Genomic DNA, 13,114 nt, shown 5'->3' with positions numbered 1-13,114 from the left:
GGGGGGGGGATCAATGGCCGGCGGGGCGCGAGCGCCGCGCGGCGGCCAATCAGCGAGGGGGCGCGCGCGCGGGGCACGCGCTCATTAGCATGCGGGGCGCGCCCGCCCCGGCGGAGAACGCGCGGCGTGAGCGGGAGGCGCGGCGGGGTCCCCCCACCCCCCCCGCCTTTTCCCACCCCCCCGTCCCTCCCCCCCACCCCCCCCAACCACACACCCCCGGTTCCCTTTGCTGCAGGAGCAGCCGGTGCATGGGCAGTGCACGGGCACCGGCAGGAGCACGCTGCGCACCCCCGCCACGGGACCGCACTCGCCCCGCGCGCGGAACGCCCCTCCGGTAAGTAACTGCGATCCGCGGGTGGGTTTTTTTTGTTGTTGTTGTTGTGGTTGTTTGGGGGTTATTTTAATTTCGGGCGCTCCGGGGTTATTGTTTGTTGTGTTTTTTGTTGTTTTTTTTTTTTTTTTTTTTACGCCTTAACAATTTTTTTGGCGTTATTTATTTTGGTTTTTTGGGCGTTAATTTTTTTTTTTTAATTGCGTTTTGGGCATTATTTTTATTTGTGTTTTGGGCATTATGGTTTTTTTTTGCTTTGCCTACTTGGATTTATTACATTTTTAATTCTTGGGCGTTAATTATTTAGCATTTTGTAATTTTTTTCAATTTATTTTTTGCAAATTTCTTTTTTTTTTTTTTTTTTTATTTTTTCCTTATAATTTATTTTTTCGCTTTATTTGTTTGCACCTTAATATTTCTTTGCATCTTTCTGGCATCAAAATATTTTCTACGTTCGTCTTTTTCCTACAAAAATATTTTTTCTCTTCATCTTTTTTCCCCCAAAATATTTTTCCCCTGTATCTCTTCCCACCAAAATATTTTCCCCTTCATCTTTTCCAATTAAAACATTTTTCCCCTTTCATCTCTTTATATTAAAACATTTTTCCCTGAAAACCCGTCGCTTTAAAACGCTTCGCCTTAAAATTTTGTTCATTAAAATTTTGTGCGTGAAAACATTTGTTCATTAAATCATTTGCTCATCAAACGCTGCTTCACTAAACAGTGCGCCTTCAAACATTTTCGCATCGAGCCCTTTCTGCCTTAAATTTTTTGCTTTAAGTATTTTTCCCTTTCAATTATTTCCCATTAATTTTTTCGCTTTACACTTGTTTTTTTAATCTCAATTTAAAAAAAAAAATCCCAAACCAAACCAACCTCTTTCGCATATTTGCCTCAGCTTTATTTAAGGAAATACACATGTTTTGTTCCCGGCCCGTGTTTCTCCCCCCGGGGCTCGCCCCGGCGTTCCCCCCGGTCCCCGCGGCCCCGGCCGGGCCCCTCGCGCCCCCCCGGCCGCGCTCGCCGCCCCGCGCCCCTTTGTTCGCCACCGCCCGGCCCGTGCCCGGCTCCCCCCGCCGGATTGGGCCCCCCGGCCCCGGCGCTGCCAGAACAATGACCCGGCGGGCGGGAGCCGCGGCCGGGCACCGGCAGAGACCGGGAACCGCGGCCGGGAGACCGGGCAAATACCGGGAAACCGGGGCAGGGCGCCGGGGACGGACCAGGGAACCGGGGCGAGGAGGGTCAGGACAGCGGGAAATATCGGGCAAGCGGGGCCGGGGGAACCGGGCTGGAGGGAAGACGGGGAAACACCGAGGAACCGGGGTGGGGAAGGAAACCGGGGAACCGCGGCGAGGGAGGCGCCGAGCACCGGGGAGACAACGGGAAGCGGGGAAAGCAAGGGCGAGCGGGGCCGAGCCCCAGGGAGATACGGTCGGTTAACCGGGAGAGATAAAAGAAGCGAGCGCCGGGAAACCGGAACCCGAGCAGCGGCCAGAAAGGGTCGGAGCCGCGGGAACCGGGCCCCGGGAGCGGGGACAGCCGTGCCCGGGCTCCGGGCAACCGGGATTGAGAAGCGGGAGTACTGGACAAAGGGGGGGCTGCCCTCCGGGAGCACCGGGAACATGGAGTGGAGGGGGCTGTGCGCTGCGGAAACTGGGGATCATGAACTGGGAGTAACTGGGGGAAGGGGGGGCCGTGTTCCGGGGATGGCAGGGACCAGGGACCGTGCGCCGCGGGTACCAGGGAACCCGGGGCCCTGCGAACCGCAGAGAAAGGGGGCTGTGTACCGGGGAAACGGGGAGCGGCGTGCTGGGGCGCGGGGGCTCTGGGGTGCAGGAATGGCCGTACCCCCACCCCGGTTGTGCTCTCACTCTCTCCTTTCTCTCCCTGTGCCAGGAGCGGAGGATGAGCCGACAGCCCCGGCGCGGAGCGCGGCACGACGCCCGCCGAGCCGGCCCGGCGCGGCGCTGAGCATCGCCTACGAGCCGTGTCGGGGTCCCGCCGAGCCCCCCGCGGGTGGGTGCCCCCGGCATGGACGGCCGTGACTTCGCGCCCCCGCCGCGGCTGCTGTCGGAGCGGGGCAGCCTGGGCCACCGGCACGGCACGGGGCGCGTGGCGGGGTCGGCACACGGGGCCGTGCAGCCCCCCGGACACTTCCAGCCCACCAAGTACTTCCCGGCGCCCATCTCCATGGCCACGCACACAGGTCAGAGGGGTCGGGGCGGCCGCGGTGTGGGGGGCCGGGAGGGGTTGGGAGGCTCGGCGCGGCCCCGGGAGCTCGGCACGGCCCCGGGAGCTCGGCCTCCCTTTGTGCTGACCTCGCTGTCACCGCGTCCGGTGGTTTTGGGGTAAGGACTCGCACACACGGGGGACATCCCCCCACCCGGCCGCTCCGCCGGCGCGGGAGGAGCGTGACCCCGGGCTCCGCCGGCGAGATCCCGGTGCCGGGACAAGGAGGCGCGTTCGGGGTGAACAAGGAGGCCGTTATGCGCGGGGCCGTGGGGCGGCGGTGGAAGGTCACCGAGCCCGGGCTCGATGTTCGGCGCCGAAGTGTCAGGGTGCGAAGGGGTTCGCGGCGCGTGTTCGCCGCGGCAGCTGCCGGAGCTGGACAAAGCGCGGCACACGGCCGAGCTCGGCACGGCCAACCAGCACCGGCGCGGGGTCACCGGATCCGGCGTCCGCGGCGAGCTGCCCGCGCGGCTTTGTCTGCGGCATGTGCTCGGCTGCAGCCGGGCACGGCTGAACCGGGGTGCACAGCGCCTAAACCGGGGTTCGCTGCGCGGGGGCTTTGAGGGCGCAGCCGGCGGGGAGCACCCTGCCGCTGCTGAGCTCCGGGATGGGGCCGGAGCGGGAGCAGGGCCGGAGCGGGAGCCGTGTGCCGGCTCGGCGCGGCGCAGCCCCGGGGCCCCTCGCTTCCCGCCGGCGCAGGCGGTTGTCTGGCCGCGGCACGGCGGCAGCGCCGGTTATTGTCGCCGCCTTGATGAGCTGTGAATACTAATAAAATTATATCTGCTTTAATGGGATTACAATTAGTGCGTGGATTAGGGCGGGGGGCACGGCTGGGCCGGCGCGGGGGGGTGGCAGCCGTGGGGGCTCTTGGAAGGAGGTGGAAAGCGGGGGGCACCGGGGGGTGCCGGGGAGGCGGCGCCGGATCGGGCCCGCGGCCGGGGCGGTTTCGCTTTGTGCCGGCGGCCCCCGCTGCCGGGACCACCGCCGGGCTCGGGGGGCCACCCTGGCTTCCCCCAGCTTTGTTGGGTGAGGAGTGCGGACGGGGGCTTGGAGCCGGGCCCCGGGATGGGGGATACGGGTAGGGGCTCGGCCGCTCTCCGGCTCGCGGTGACCGCGCGGGGGATCCCGGAGGGACGCCGGGGTGCTGCTGGCTTCCCTCCGGCTTCCCGCCGCGGCGGCGTCTCCGTGCAGGACCCTCACACCCGCCGGGGCCTGGGCGACACATGGGAGCCCGAACGCACCGGAGGTTGTTAAAATAACATGGATCCGGCTAAAAATACCCCGGCAGAAACGCGCCGAAAAAAAAAAAATTGAAAAAAAAAAAAAACAGAGAAGCCAAACCCAACAACAGAACGAGCTAAAAATATTCCGGCTTTGGCAGGGCCGGCGCAGCCGGAGCGCTTCCCAGCGAGCTGCGCTCCGAGGGTCCGCGCGGCCGGAACGCTGCTGGGGCGGATAAACCGGAGCATTGAGTGGCCGGCACGGTGCCGGTGGGACGGGGGTCCCCATCCCCAGCACCCCGTGTCCCCCCGGCACGGCCCGGCCGCGGTGCCGGCAGCCGTGGCAGCGTGGCGCGGTAATTACCGCCGATGATTGATAATTACCCCACCCAGCGCACGGAGCCAGCCCGCGGTTGGCCGTGGCGGGGCGATGCCGGTGCGGCACGCGGCACCCGGGGGGCACGGCGGGGCTGGGGGGGCTCCGGCCGCGCTCCCCCAAATGGCTCCCGGCGTGGGGCCGGACTACACCTCCCAGGAGCCTTTGCCGGGCCCGGCGGCCGCCCTGGGAATGGGAGATAAAACTGTTTTCCTTGATTTTATTAAAGCCGTAACTCAGGGCCGCACGTTGTTGGAACCGAACGCTCCGGATGGCGTCGGGTTTGGCACCGGCACCGGGTGGGTGATGGCAGTGCCCAGGGAGGGGAGGATGGAGACCCCAGGAGCCACCAGAGCCCACCCAGGTTGGGTGCAGCCTCTGCACCCCAATTGTAGTGGGTCCCACTGCCACAGCACACCCCGTGCTGAGCAGGGCCGGGGGTCCCAGTGCCTCCGCCACAAGCGGGGGTGGGAAGCTCTGGCAGAGGCCCGGCTGAGCCACGCTGGGGCCTGGCTGCAATTTTTGCCCTTCGGATGTTTTTGTGGACTAGTGGAGAGTTGTGACTGCGCCGGGCTGATTGTCACCATGGCCGAGCTCTCGGCCGGGAGCAGCGTGGCCGTGCTGGTGTGTGGCTTGACCAGGGGGGTGTGCATGTGCATCCCAGTGCGAGTGTGCAGCCTGCCCGTGGGGGTGTGCATCCCAGTGTGAATCCCAGTGTGCATCCCAGTGCTGACCTGCAGCCTGGCCTTGGCAATGCCGGTGTGCGTCCTGGTGCTGGCACGCAGCCTGGCCATGACAGTGCAGGTCCCGGTGCACATCCCGGTGCATCCCAGGGTGTATCCCAGAGGCAGTGAGTCGGCAGCTGGATGTGCTCCCGCACCTGTCCCCTCCCTGGATTACGCCGCAGGCTGGGTGCTGTGCGGGTCCTGGCATGGTTTTGAGGGGGGATTTGGGTGGTGATGGTGGGAGGCAGGTGGGGACGGTGCCCCTGGCTGGGTGGTGACACAGGGCCGGGTGCCAGCGCTGCAGCCGCTCCACATCGCTGCTTCCCTGGAGACGGGATCTGACGAGGGGCTGGAGGCCGCAGCACGGCTCCAGCACGGCTCCGGTGCAGGGGCTCCCTGCTCCCCCCACCCCCCATGCGGTGCATTGCCAAAAGTAAGTGTCAAAGTTAAACCAGATTTGGAGATTAACTGGGCTGCTCCTTGGTAGCCACAAGGCGCCGGGGGCCGCACGTGGCCGGTGGGAGCAGCGGGATGTGCAGAACCCTGGATCCTGCGGAATTACCCTGGCTCTCGCAGAGTCATCCCCGAGTGGTTCCACTGTTCCTTAGTCATGAGCTGGATCTAGGCGGAGATGTTGCCACGTGCCAGGCTCTGGGGGACAGGCAGCTGCCACCAGCCCCTGACGCTGCCCGGGGAACAATGGGGAGTGGATGGGCTCCACGGAGAATTTGGGGGCCACTCTGCGTACCCCTGGCTCCTCAGGACCCCCAGCCCTGCCTGTGCCCTGACTGCCCCACAGCATCACCCCAGGGCAGGGTCTGACCCTGCTGGGTGCTGGGGTCCCCCAGCCCTGGGGGAAGCGGGGGTAGATGAGTCCTCCCCCCACCAGGACCCACGTGTGTGACATTCACAGGAGCTGCACAGGGTGCCCACAGGCCCACATTTTGGGGGGTTCCTGGGAAGGGTCCCTGTGCATGGCATCCATGTGACATCAGGATTGGGGTGGGACATCAGGACCCCCAGGACCGGACCCTCCCTGGTCCCTGTGCTCCAGAAATGGTCTGGCAAGGCACGTGTGTGTCAGGTTGTGCTCTGGGTGTGCAAATCGTGCTCTGGGTGTGAAAGTCACGCGTGCAGGGAGCATGCACTGAGCACACGCGTGTGCCAGCCGTGCCAGCAGCTTTTCCCAGCTGTGCCAGCAGTGTTTTCCAGCCGTGTGCATCACCCTCGTGAGCCTCAGTGAGTGTGCAAGCACTGAGTGTGCAGTGGCTGTGGCCAGTGCAGCTGCCGGTGGCATTCCAGAGGGGATAACCCGTTGGATAACACTGGGATGGCCCTCCTGGCCCTGTCGGGCACATTCCAGCAGTGTTTCACCACTGCAGCGTTCATGTAGTGCCGTAACAATATGGATTCAGTTGGAGTTACAGCACCGAGGGAGCCAGAGCCCATTTATTCCCTGTTTGCCAAATTTTTAAAGGGGCCGTGTGGGTTGTGAAGCACGTGGGGGGGGGATGGGGGCTGCCCACCACCCTCTGCCCGATTTGGGGGGGCCCAGGTTGCCGCTGCCAGGGTCCCTGCCAGCTCCCAGCCCTCCGCCCGCGGCCCCAGCTCCATTAGGAATGTTCCAGCCCCAAAATAGCCGAGGGAGAAACCCAACCCTGCGCACGTCCCCCCCGCCACCGCACAGCCCTGGGTCTGTCACCGCCTTGGGGATCCCAGAGGAGCCGTGGGCTGAACCCTCCCAGGACCACGGCCCCCCCTCCACACGCTGGCCCTGAAACTTTCTGCTTTCCCAACACATTCCCATCTGTGCTGCACTTGGAGTGGGGGCGAGGAGCAGCTGGAGGGAAGGGAACACCTCTTGTTGCCCCCTCCCGAGTCCCCCCGGTGCCCCCCACCCCCCTCGGCGCTGTCAGTGTGGCTATGCTGAGACCTAGCACACTCGTCACACGTGTGACCCTCTGCAGATTCGGGGCCAAGGGAAATTTCGCGCCGGAGCCGGGAGCGATGCCGGCGGGGCTGAGTCACGGCACCGGCCTCGGGGAGCCCAGCCAGGGAATTCCCAGGGTGACGCTGCCGGGGGGCGGCGGGGGGGGCCGGGCTGGGACCCCGCAGCCCATCTGTCCCGTGCTGGCAGCCGGCCCCACGGTGCTGTGCCCGTCCTGGCGCGGGGCTCCGCCGGCGCTGCCGGCTCATCGGTGGCACGAGTTGTGCCCGGTCTCCGGGACTGGCAGCACGGGCTGCTCCGACACTGGTGGCTTATCAGTGACACGAGCTGTGCACGTCCTCAGTGACCCGTCCCTGTCGTGTCCTCGCCATCACCGTGGCTGGAGGGGCAGAACCAGGGGGCTGCTCCGTGCCCCTGCTCAGTGCTGCGCGTGGCAGAGCGTGAGCATGCAGGGGGCCGTGGCGAGTGGGAACGGGGATCGGCAGTGCCGGCCACGGGCCCAGCGCGCACCGGGGGACCCGTGAGTCAGCGGGTGGGCGGTGGGGAGCGGCGGCCCCACGGCCCCCCCGGGACACTCCGGCCCCGCCGCCATCGGGGCGGGGTGAGGGGTTATTTTTTTCCAGCCCGTTTCACAGCTTCCAGAAAAGTCTCATTCTGGAAACCTCGGCTTCCCGCCCGGCACAGCCGCCCGGCACGCTGCCGGCTCCACGCCTGCGTGGGGTCCCCCGGCACGGCCGGGGCTGTGGTGCACGGGGTGGGTTTGCCACGGGCAGGGCTGAGCAGGGATCCCCCGGGACGCGTTGGCACAGCGGGATGTGCCCACCCATCCCGGTGCATGTCCGGTTCCCAGAGCTGCGGGTGGGATGCGGCCGTGCCCCCGGCCCACGCGGCCCTGCCCGGCTCGGCCTCGCCGCGGAGGAAGGAGTGAAGCTGCCTGAAACCACATCCCGACACTCATCCCAGAGGCATCCCGGTGGGATTAGCCGGGGAGCGTGGGCCGGCTTAGAGAGCAGCATCGCTTCCTGCCCCGGCCGGGCGGGCAGCCAGCCCGCGCTCCGCACCACGCCACGCGTGCCGAGCTGTGCTGAGCCGTGCCGAGCCGTGCCACGGCCGCTCCGGCACACACGGAAATGGGGAGCGGGGCCACACGGTGAGGGGCAGCTGCTCCCCCATCCCAGCTCCCCCCATCCGGCTCCCCCCATCCGGCTCCCCCCATTCCGGCTCCCCCCGCCCAGCCGCTGGCCACCAGCTCCAAAGTTTCCACCATGATCTCACAGCTTGGCCGGGATGGGGGGCGGGATGGGGAGCACCGGCCATGGGCCTCCCCAAGGGTGCTGGGGGCCCCCCCGGGCTGCGCGGGAGGCAGCAGGGTCAGGGTCGGGGTCAGGGCTGTCCCCCCTCCTTGCACTCACACACATGTGCACACACACACAAACATGGCACGGCACAGCCCACATCCCTGGATCTTGGGATTGTCCTGGCACTGGGAGCAGCCGGTGTCCCCTCGGGGGAGCAGCAGCGTGGGGAGCCACACGCATGTGCAAAGCCTCCCGTGTGCTGGCACACGTGTGCGTGCTTAGGACACGCACAGGGCAGGGCTCTGGTGCCCCTTGCACGGCTCTGCTGTGCCTCGCACACTCTGGAGCACATCTGAGCCCCGTGGGGCAGGGGGTGTGAGGGACGTGCGTGCACGAGGGGTGTGACCGCACAGGGGACGCGGGTGCTCACAGGGGATGTGCACGAGGGACAGGGTGACGTGAGGGACGTGGTAACGCGAGGGGTGTGAGCACGAGGGCTGTGTGCGCCCAGGGGCTGTGTGTCCACAAGGGACACAGTCACACGAGGGACACGTGGCACGAGCGCTGTGTGTGCACGAGGGCTGTGTGTGCCCAGGGGCTGCACCCCTGACTGTGCCCTCTCCCTGCAGCCGGCAGCAGCCTGATGGGGAGTGCCCCCCCCTCCTCCTTCATGGGGGGCTTCCTGAGTGGCAGCCTGGGCTCGGGGGGGCCCAGCCACCCTGCCGGCCCCGCCGCCTCCCCCCCAGAACCGGCCTTCTGTGGGCCCCACTCCGGCACCTCCCAGATCTGGTTCTCCCACTCCCACGAAGGTGAGTGGGCACCGGGGTGGGGATGGGCTGTGGGTCCAGGGTGGCTGGAGGCAGTCATGGCTCTGCCCAGTGCCAGTGGTCACGTCCTACCAGTGCCCACATGCACGGGATCCAGACCCCCTGGGTCAGTGGCTGCTGGGTGATGGGGGTGGGTACAGCCACCATCATGCCCCAAAACCCTTGGGCATCCACGGGGACCAGGCTCAGACCCCACAGCTGGGGTTCAGGGTTGCCGGAGAGGCTCCTGCCGGGCTGAGGCTGGGCCACCTCGTGTCACTGGTGATGATGAACCTGGACAGGGATGCCCGTGTTGGGGCAGGTGACAGTGTGGGGACCCCCCCCCCCCCGCGGCAGCCCTGGTTAAACCGAGTCCCTATGCCCCCCCATGTGCTGGCGTCTCCGTCCCGCCGGAGGAGCGGGAGCGGGGCGGCGGTGCTGGCGCGGGGCCCTGGCAGCCGGCCCGGCTGGTAGTTTGACCGGCTGCCAGCTGGCTCCCGGCGTTCCGGGGGGGCACGGGGGGACGGGGACGGGCAGTGCACGCGGCTGATGGACAGCCCGCCCGAGCCGTGCCGAGCCGAGCCAAGTACGGCCAGTGCTGACACGAGTTTGGGGGGGGTCTCAGTCCGTTCCCCCCCCGGCTCCCAGAGGGTGGGAGGGGTCTCAGCCTGGAGGGGATCGCAGGCTCTGCAGAGAATTCCCAGCTGGAGCGGTGCAGGTTGGGGTGCCGGGGGCAGGTGCCACCCCAGCCCCGCTGACTCGGTGTCCCCAGCCCCGGGGTACCCCCGCTTCTCCGGGAGCTTGGCCTCCACCTTCCTGCCCATGGGCCACCTGGACCACCACGGCAATGGCAACGTGCTCTATGGCCAGCACCGTTTCTACGAGAGCCAGAAAGGCAGGTACCGGGGTACCGGGGCCACCAGGGACCCGCATGGGGGTGCGTGTCCCCAGCCGGGCAGGGGTGGGGGGCTGGGTGCCAGAGCAGGTGGTACCGGAGCAGCGGGTGGGGTGGTGGGTGCCGGTCCCGGCCCCGCTCCTGCTGTTCACTGTGTTGTGGCAGGCGCTAATGGGGCCGTTGTTTGGGTGGGACACGGACCTAACGAGCCCGAGCCTTCCTCCCGCTCCTCCCCTCACTGCTGCGGCCGCCGGTTGGGTGGGGGGGTGCGCGGGGGTCTCACCCATCGCCCTCCCCTCCAGATAACTTCTACCTGCGGAACCTTCCGGCGCAGCCCCCCCTGCTCCCCGCCAGCCACGGCTTCCCCGGCATCGCCCGCGCCGCCCCCGGGCCCCCCGCCGGCTCCTGCAGCCGGGAGCGGGACGCCGGCCCCCTCCCCAAGACCCCCAAGGACTACGAGCGCTTCCTGGCGGGCAAGGAGAAGGGGGGCAAGGGGGACCCCAAGGAGCGGCTGCCCGAGGAGGACCCGAAGGAGCGGCACAAGGCGGTGCTGCCGGTGCCGCCCGAGGGGCACTGCAAGGAGGGGGTGCCGCCGCGGGGGTCCGGCGACGGGCGCCCCAAGCCCCTGGCCTCGTGCCTGCTGGGGGCCAAGGGGCTGGACGGGGACGGTGCCCGCGCCGCGCTGCCCAGCTGTGCCGGGAGCGCCCTGCCCCGCGCCGCCCGCTGCGCCCCCAAGGAGCGGGAGCCGGGGGTCCCCGAGGCCCCCCAGCCCTACGGCGAGGCGGTGGAGCGGCGGCAGATGCTGCACCACGCCGTGTCCTACGCCGTGCCCGCCGCCGGCTCCTTCCCCTGCCTCCCGCTCCACGCCGGCCCCGAGGTGCTGTGCCCGCTGCCCGAGCCCCCCGCCCGCGAGCTGAAGCTCAGCGGGGCTACGCTGGTGCCCTCGGTGGGGCCCCCGACGGACAAGAGCCGCTCCTTCCAGGCGGAGTCCGGCGGGATGGAGCGCGGGGACGGCAAGGAGCGGCACTCCGAGGCGGGCACTGAGCCCTACGGTGCCCCCTTCCACCACCCGCTGAAGGCCGAGGGGCCGGCGGAGCGGCGGCTGGAGTGGGGGGCTCCGGGTACCCGGCTGAAGGGGCTGGAGTACCTGGGGGGGGGCGCAGCCGAAGGACCCCCCTTCTCGGGCCGGTGCCCGGCGCCCAAGGCGGGTCTGGAGAAGGGCTACTTCGAGGTGCCGCCGGCCCCTGACTGCTCCCGCGCCCCCCGGCCCGACCCCCTGGGCGTCCGCGTCGGCCCCTCCTGCTGCACTTTAGAGAAGGGCCCCCCCAAGGACCTCCCGGCCCAGAAGGTGGCCCGGATCCGGCACCAGCAGCACCCCGAGGCGGAGGCGGCCGAGGGCAAGCGCAAGCCCCTGGAGTTGGGTGCCCTGGGGTACGGCGGGCACCCCCTGCCCCCCTGGGGGGTGCAGGGCCAGGGGCCCCCCCTGGCTGTGGCGGAGGAGCGGAAGGGGGGGCCCTACCTGGACCCCTTCGGCGCGGGGCTGGTGCGGGCACAGGAGGTGCCCAACGCCCCTGACGAGGTGTCGGCCATGAAGAACCTGCTCAAGTACAGCAACGGGGCACTGCTGGGGGGGCAGAAGGGCCCCCCCTTCGTGGGGCTGGGCAGCGCCAAGGGCAGCTGCGCCCACCAGGATGCCAAATTCCCATCGGGAAAGGGTCAGCCGGAGCTGGAGCGGCCGGACTGCGCCCGCGGCCGGGAGCACGAGGCGTTGGGCCCCGGCGGCACCGAGGGCGAGGTGCGGCAGCCGCCCGTGGGCATCGCGGTGGCCGTGGCACGGCAGAAGGACACGCTGGGCCGCCACGAGCCCTACGGCACCGGCGGCACCGGCAGCACCGGGCGGCAGCGGGCGGCTGCGGGAGTGAAAGGTAAGGGCTGGGGAGGGGACCGGGGTGGCGGGGGGCTGCCGGTGCCATGCTGATGCCACCGTGGTGTCCCCGTGGCAGCGGGCACCGCGCGCCCCGTGCACCTGATGGAGCTGGAGGCGGAGGAGGAGCGGGGCCGGCTGTGCGAGGAGCGCCTGGGGCTGCCCGGGAGGGACATCCTGCTCCAGTGAGTGATGGGGTGCTGCTGGGGGAGAGGGGGGACCCTGGTGTGAAGGGCAGAAATGTACTGTACGTGCTTTTTGGGGTGCAGGGATGGGAGATGGGATCCCAATGGATGGCTTTGGGGGTGCATTTGGGAGATCGGGGTCCCTGTGGGTGTTGGTCATGCAGGGATGGGAGATGGGACCTTTTTAGGGGTGCAGGGAAGGATGCTGCGGTCCTGGGGTGCTGCTGGGGGTGCAGGGGTGGGAGATGGGGGTCCCTGAGGGTGCAGGGGTGGGCGGTGCCAGTGCTGCCCCCACACTCTGTGTATCCCCTGTTCCCGCAGGGACAACAAGGACCTGGTGGAGTTCGCCCGGATGCACCCATCGGGGGGGTGTCCTGGGGAGCTGACCCCCCACCTGATGATGGCGGGGGGCTCGTCGCTGCCGGCGGGGCAGCTCGGGGGGGACCCCGCTGCCCACGCCCACCCTGCACACACGCACTGGCTGCCCCGCACCCGCAGCCCCTCCATCTGGATGGGGGGACACTCCTATGGTCAGTGCCGGCTTTGGGGGAAGTTGGGTGGGTGCTGAACCCCAGCAATGGGGTGCTGACAGACCCCCCATCCCCACAGGCATCGGGCACCCCGCCCTGCACCAGAACCTGCCCCCTGCCTTCCCCGCCTCCATGCCCAGCGCCATGCAGCCGGTGTTCCCCCTCGCCCAGGACCCCCCTGCCCAGCTCGTCATCCTCCCCACGGAGCCCCCCACCCATGGCACCCCCCACACGCTGGGTGAGCCTGAGACACCCGGCTTGTGCTGGGGATGGGGGTCCTGGAGGCTGGGGGGGCTGAGAGAGAGGAGAGGGGGTCCTTGGGGGTGCAGCCTGGGAGATGGGGGGTCACTGGAGGCACTTTTGGGGGTTCATGGGTGATGGGGTCGCTGGGGGTACTGCTTGAGGATGCAGGAGTGGGAGATGGGCCTCTGGGGCACTTTCGGGGCTGGAGGGGAGGGGGATGGGGTCCTTGCGGGTGCTTTCGGGGTTCAGGAGTGGGAGATGGAGGTCTCTGGGGGTGCTGCCAGGGTCACAGGGCTGGGGTTGGGCACTGCTGAGGTCTGTGGGGTGACCCTGAAGAGGGTGCCCGATTGATCCCCCTGCTGCCGGCAGCCGACGTGATGGACCAGGCGTCGCTGTGGCCCCCC

At 67.9% G+C, this 13,114-nt stretch overlaps 2 protein-coding genes across 2 annotated transcripts in view; both read left to right on the top strand.

Annotated features, from left to right (window-relative positions):
• The first annotated feature begins 204 nt into the window (after nucleotides 1-204).
• Nucleotides 205-13,114, top strand: part of BAHCC1 (BAH domain and coiled-coil containing 1) — a 15,722-nt gene continuing 2,812 nt past the window's right edge. The window contains exons 1-9 of the mRNA XM_042025536.1: nucleotides 205-334; nucleotides 2,228-2,537; nucleotides 8,757-8,936; nucleotides 9,706-9,828; nucleotides 10,131-11,753; nucleotides 11,832-11,937; nucleotides 12,259-12,467; nucleotides 12,547-12,705; nucleotides 13,080-13,112. Coding sequence (XP_041881470.1) covers nucleotides 2,363-2,537; nucleotides 8,757-8,936; nucleotides 9,706-9,828; nucleotides 10,131-11,753; nucleotides 11,832-11,937; nucleotides 12,259-12,467; nucleotides 12,547-12,705; nucleotides 13,080-13,112 — 2,608 coding nt within the window. The 5' untranslated portion in view covers nucleotides 205-334; nucleotides 2,228-2,362. The remainder of the gene's footprint in view (nucleotides 335-2,227; nucleotides 2,538-8,756; nucleotides 8,937-9,705; nucleotides 9,829-10,130; nucleotides 11,754-11,831; nucleotides 11,938-12,258; nucleotides 12,468-12,546; nucleotides 12,706-13,079; nucleotides 13,113-13,114) is intronic.
• On the top strand, nucleotides 2,546-3,902 carry LOC121663380. The gene has a single exon (XM_042025540.1). The coding sequence runs from the start codon at nucleotides 2,867-2,869 to the stop codon at nucleotides 3,320-3,322; it is 456 nt and encodes a 151-aa protein (XP_041881474.1). The 5' UTR covers nucleotides 2,546-2,866; the 3' UTR covers nucleotides 3,323-3,902.

This window comes from Corvus kubaryi, unplaced genomic scaffold, assembly GCF_017639235.1.
Source record: "Corvus kubaryi isolate FWS band 111438036 unplaced genomic scaffold, C.kubaryi_AGA036_p1.0 37272, whole genome shotgun sequence".
In the NCBI taxonomy this organism is placed as follows: domain Eukaryota; kingdom Metazoa; phylum Chordata; class Aves; order Passeriformes; family Corvidae; genus Corvus; species Corvus kubaryi.
Note: the sequence above shows the minus strand (reverse complement) of the source record. Positions and strands in the feature narration are given on the sequence as shown.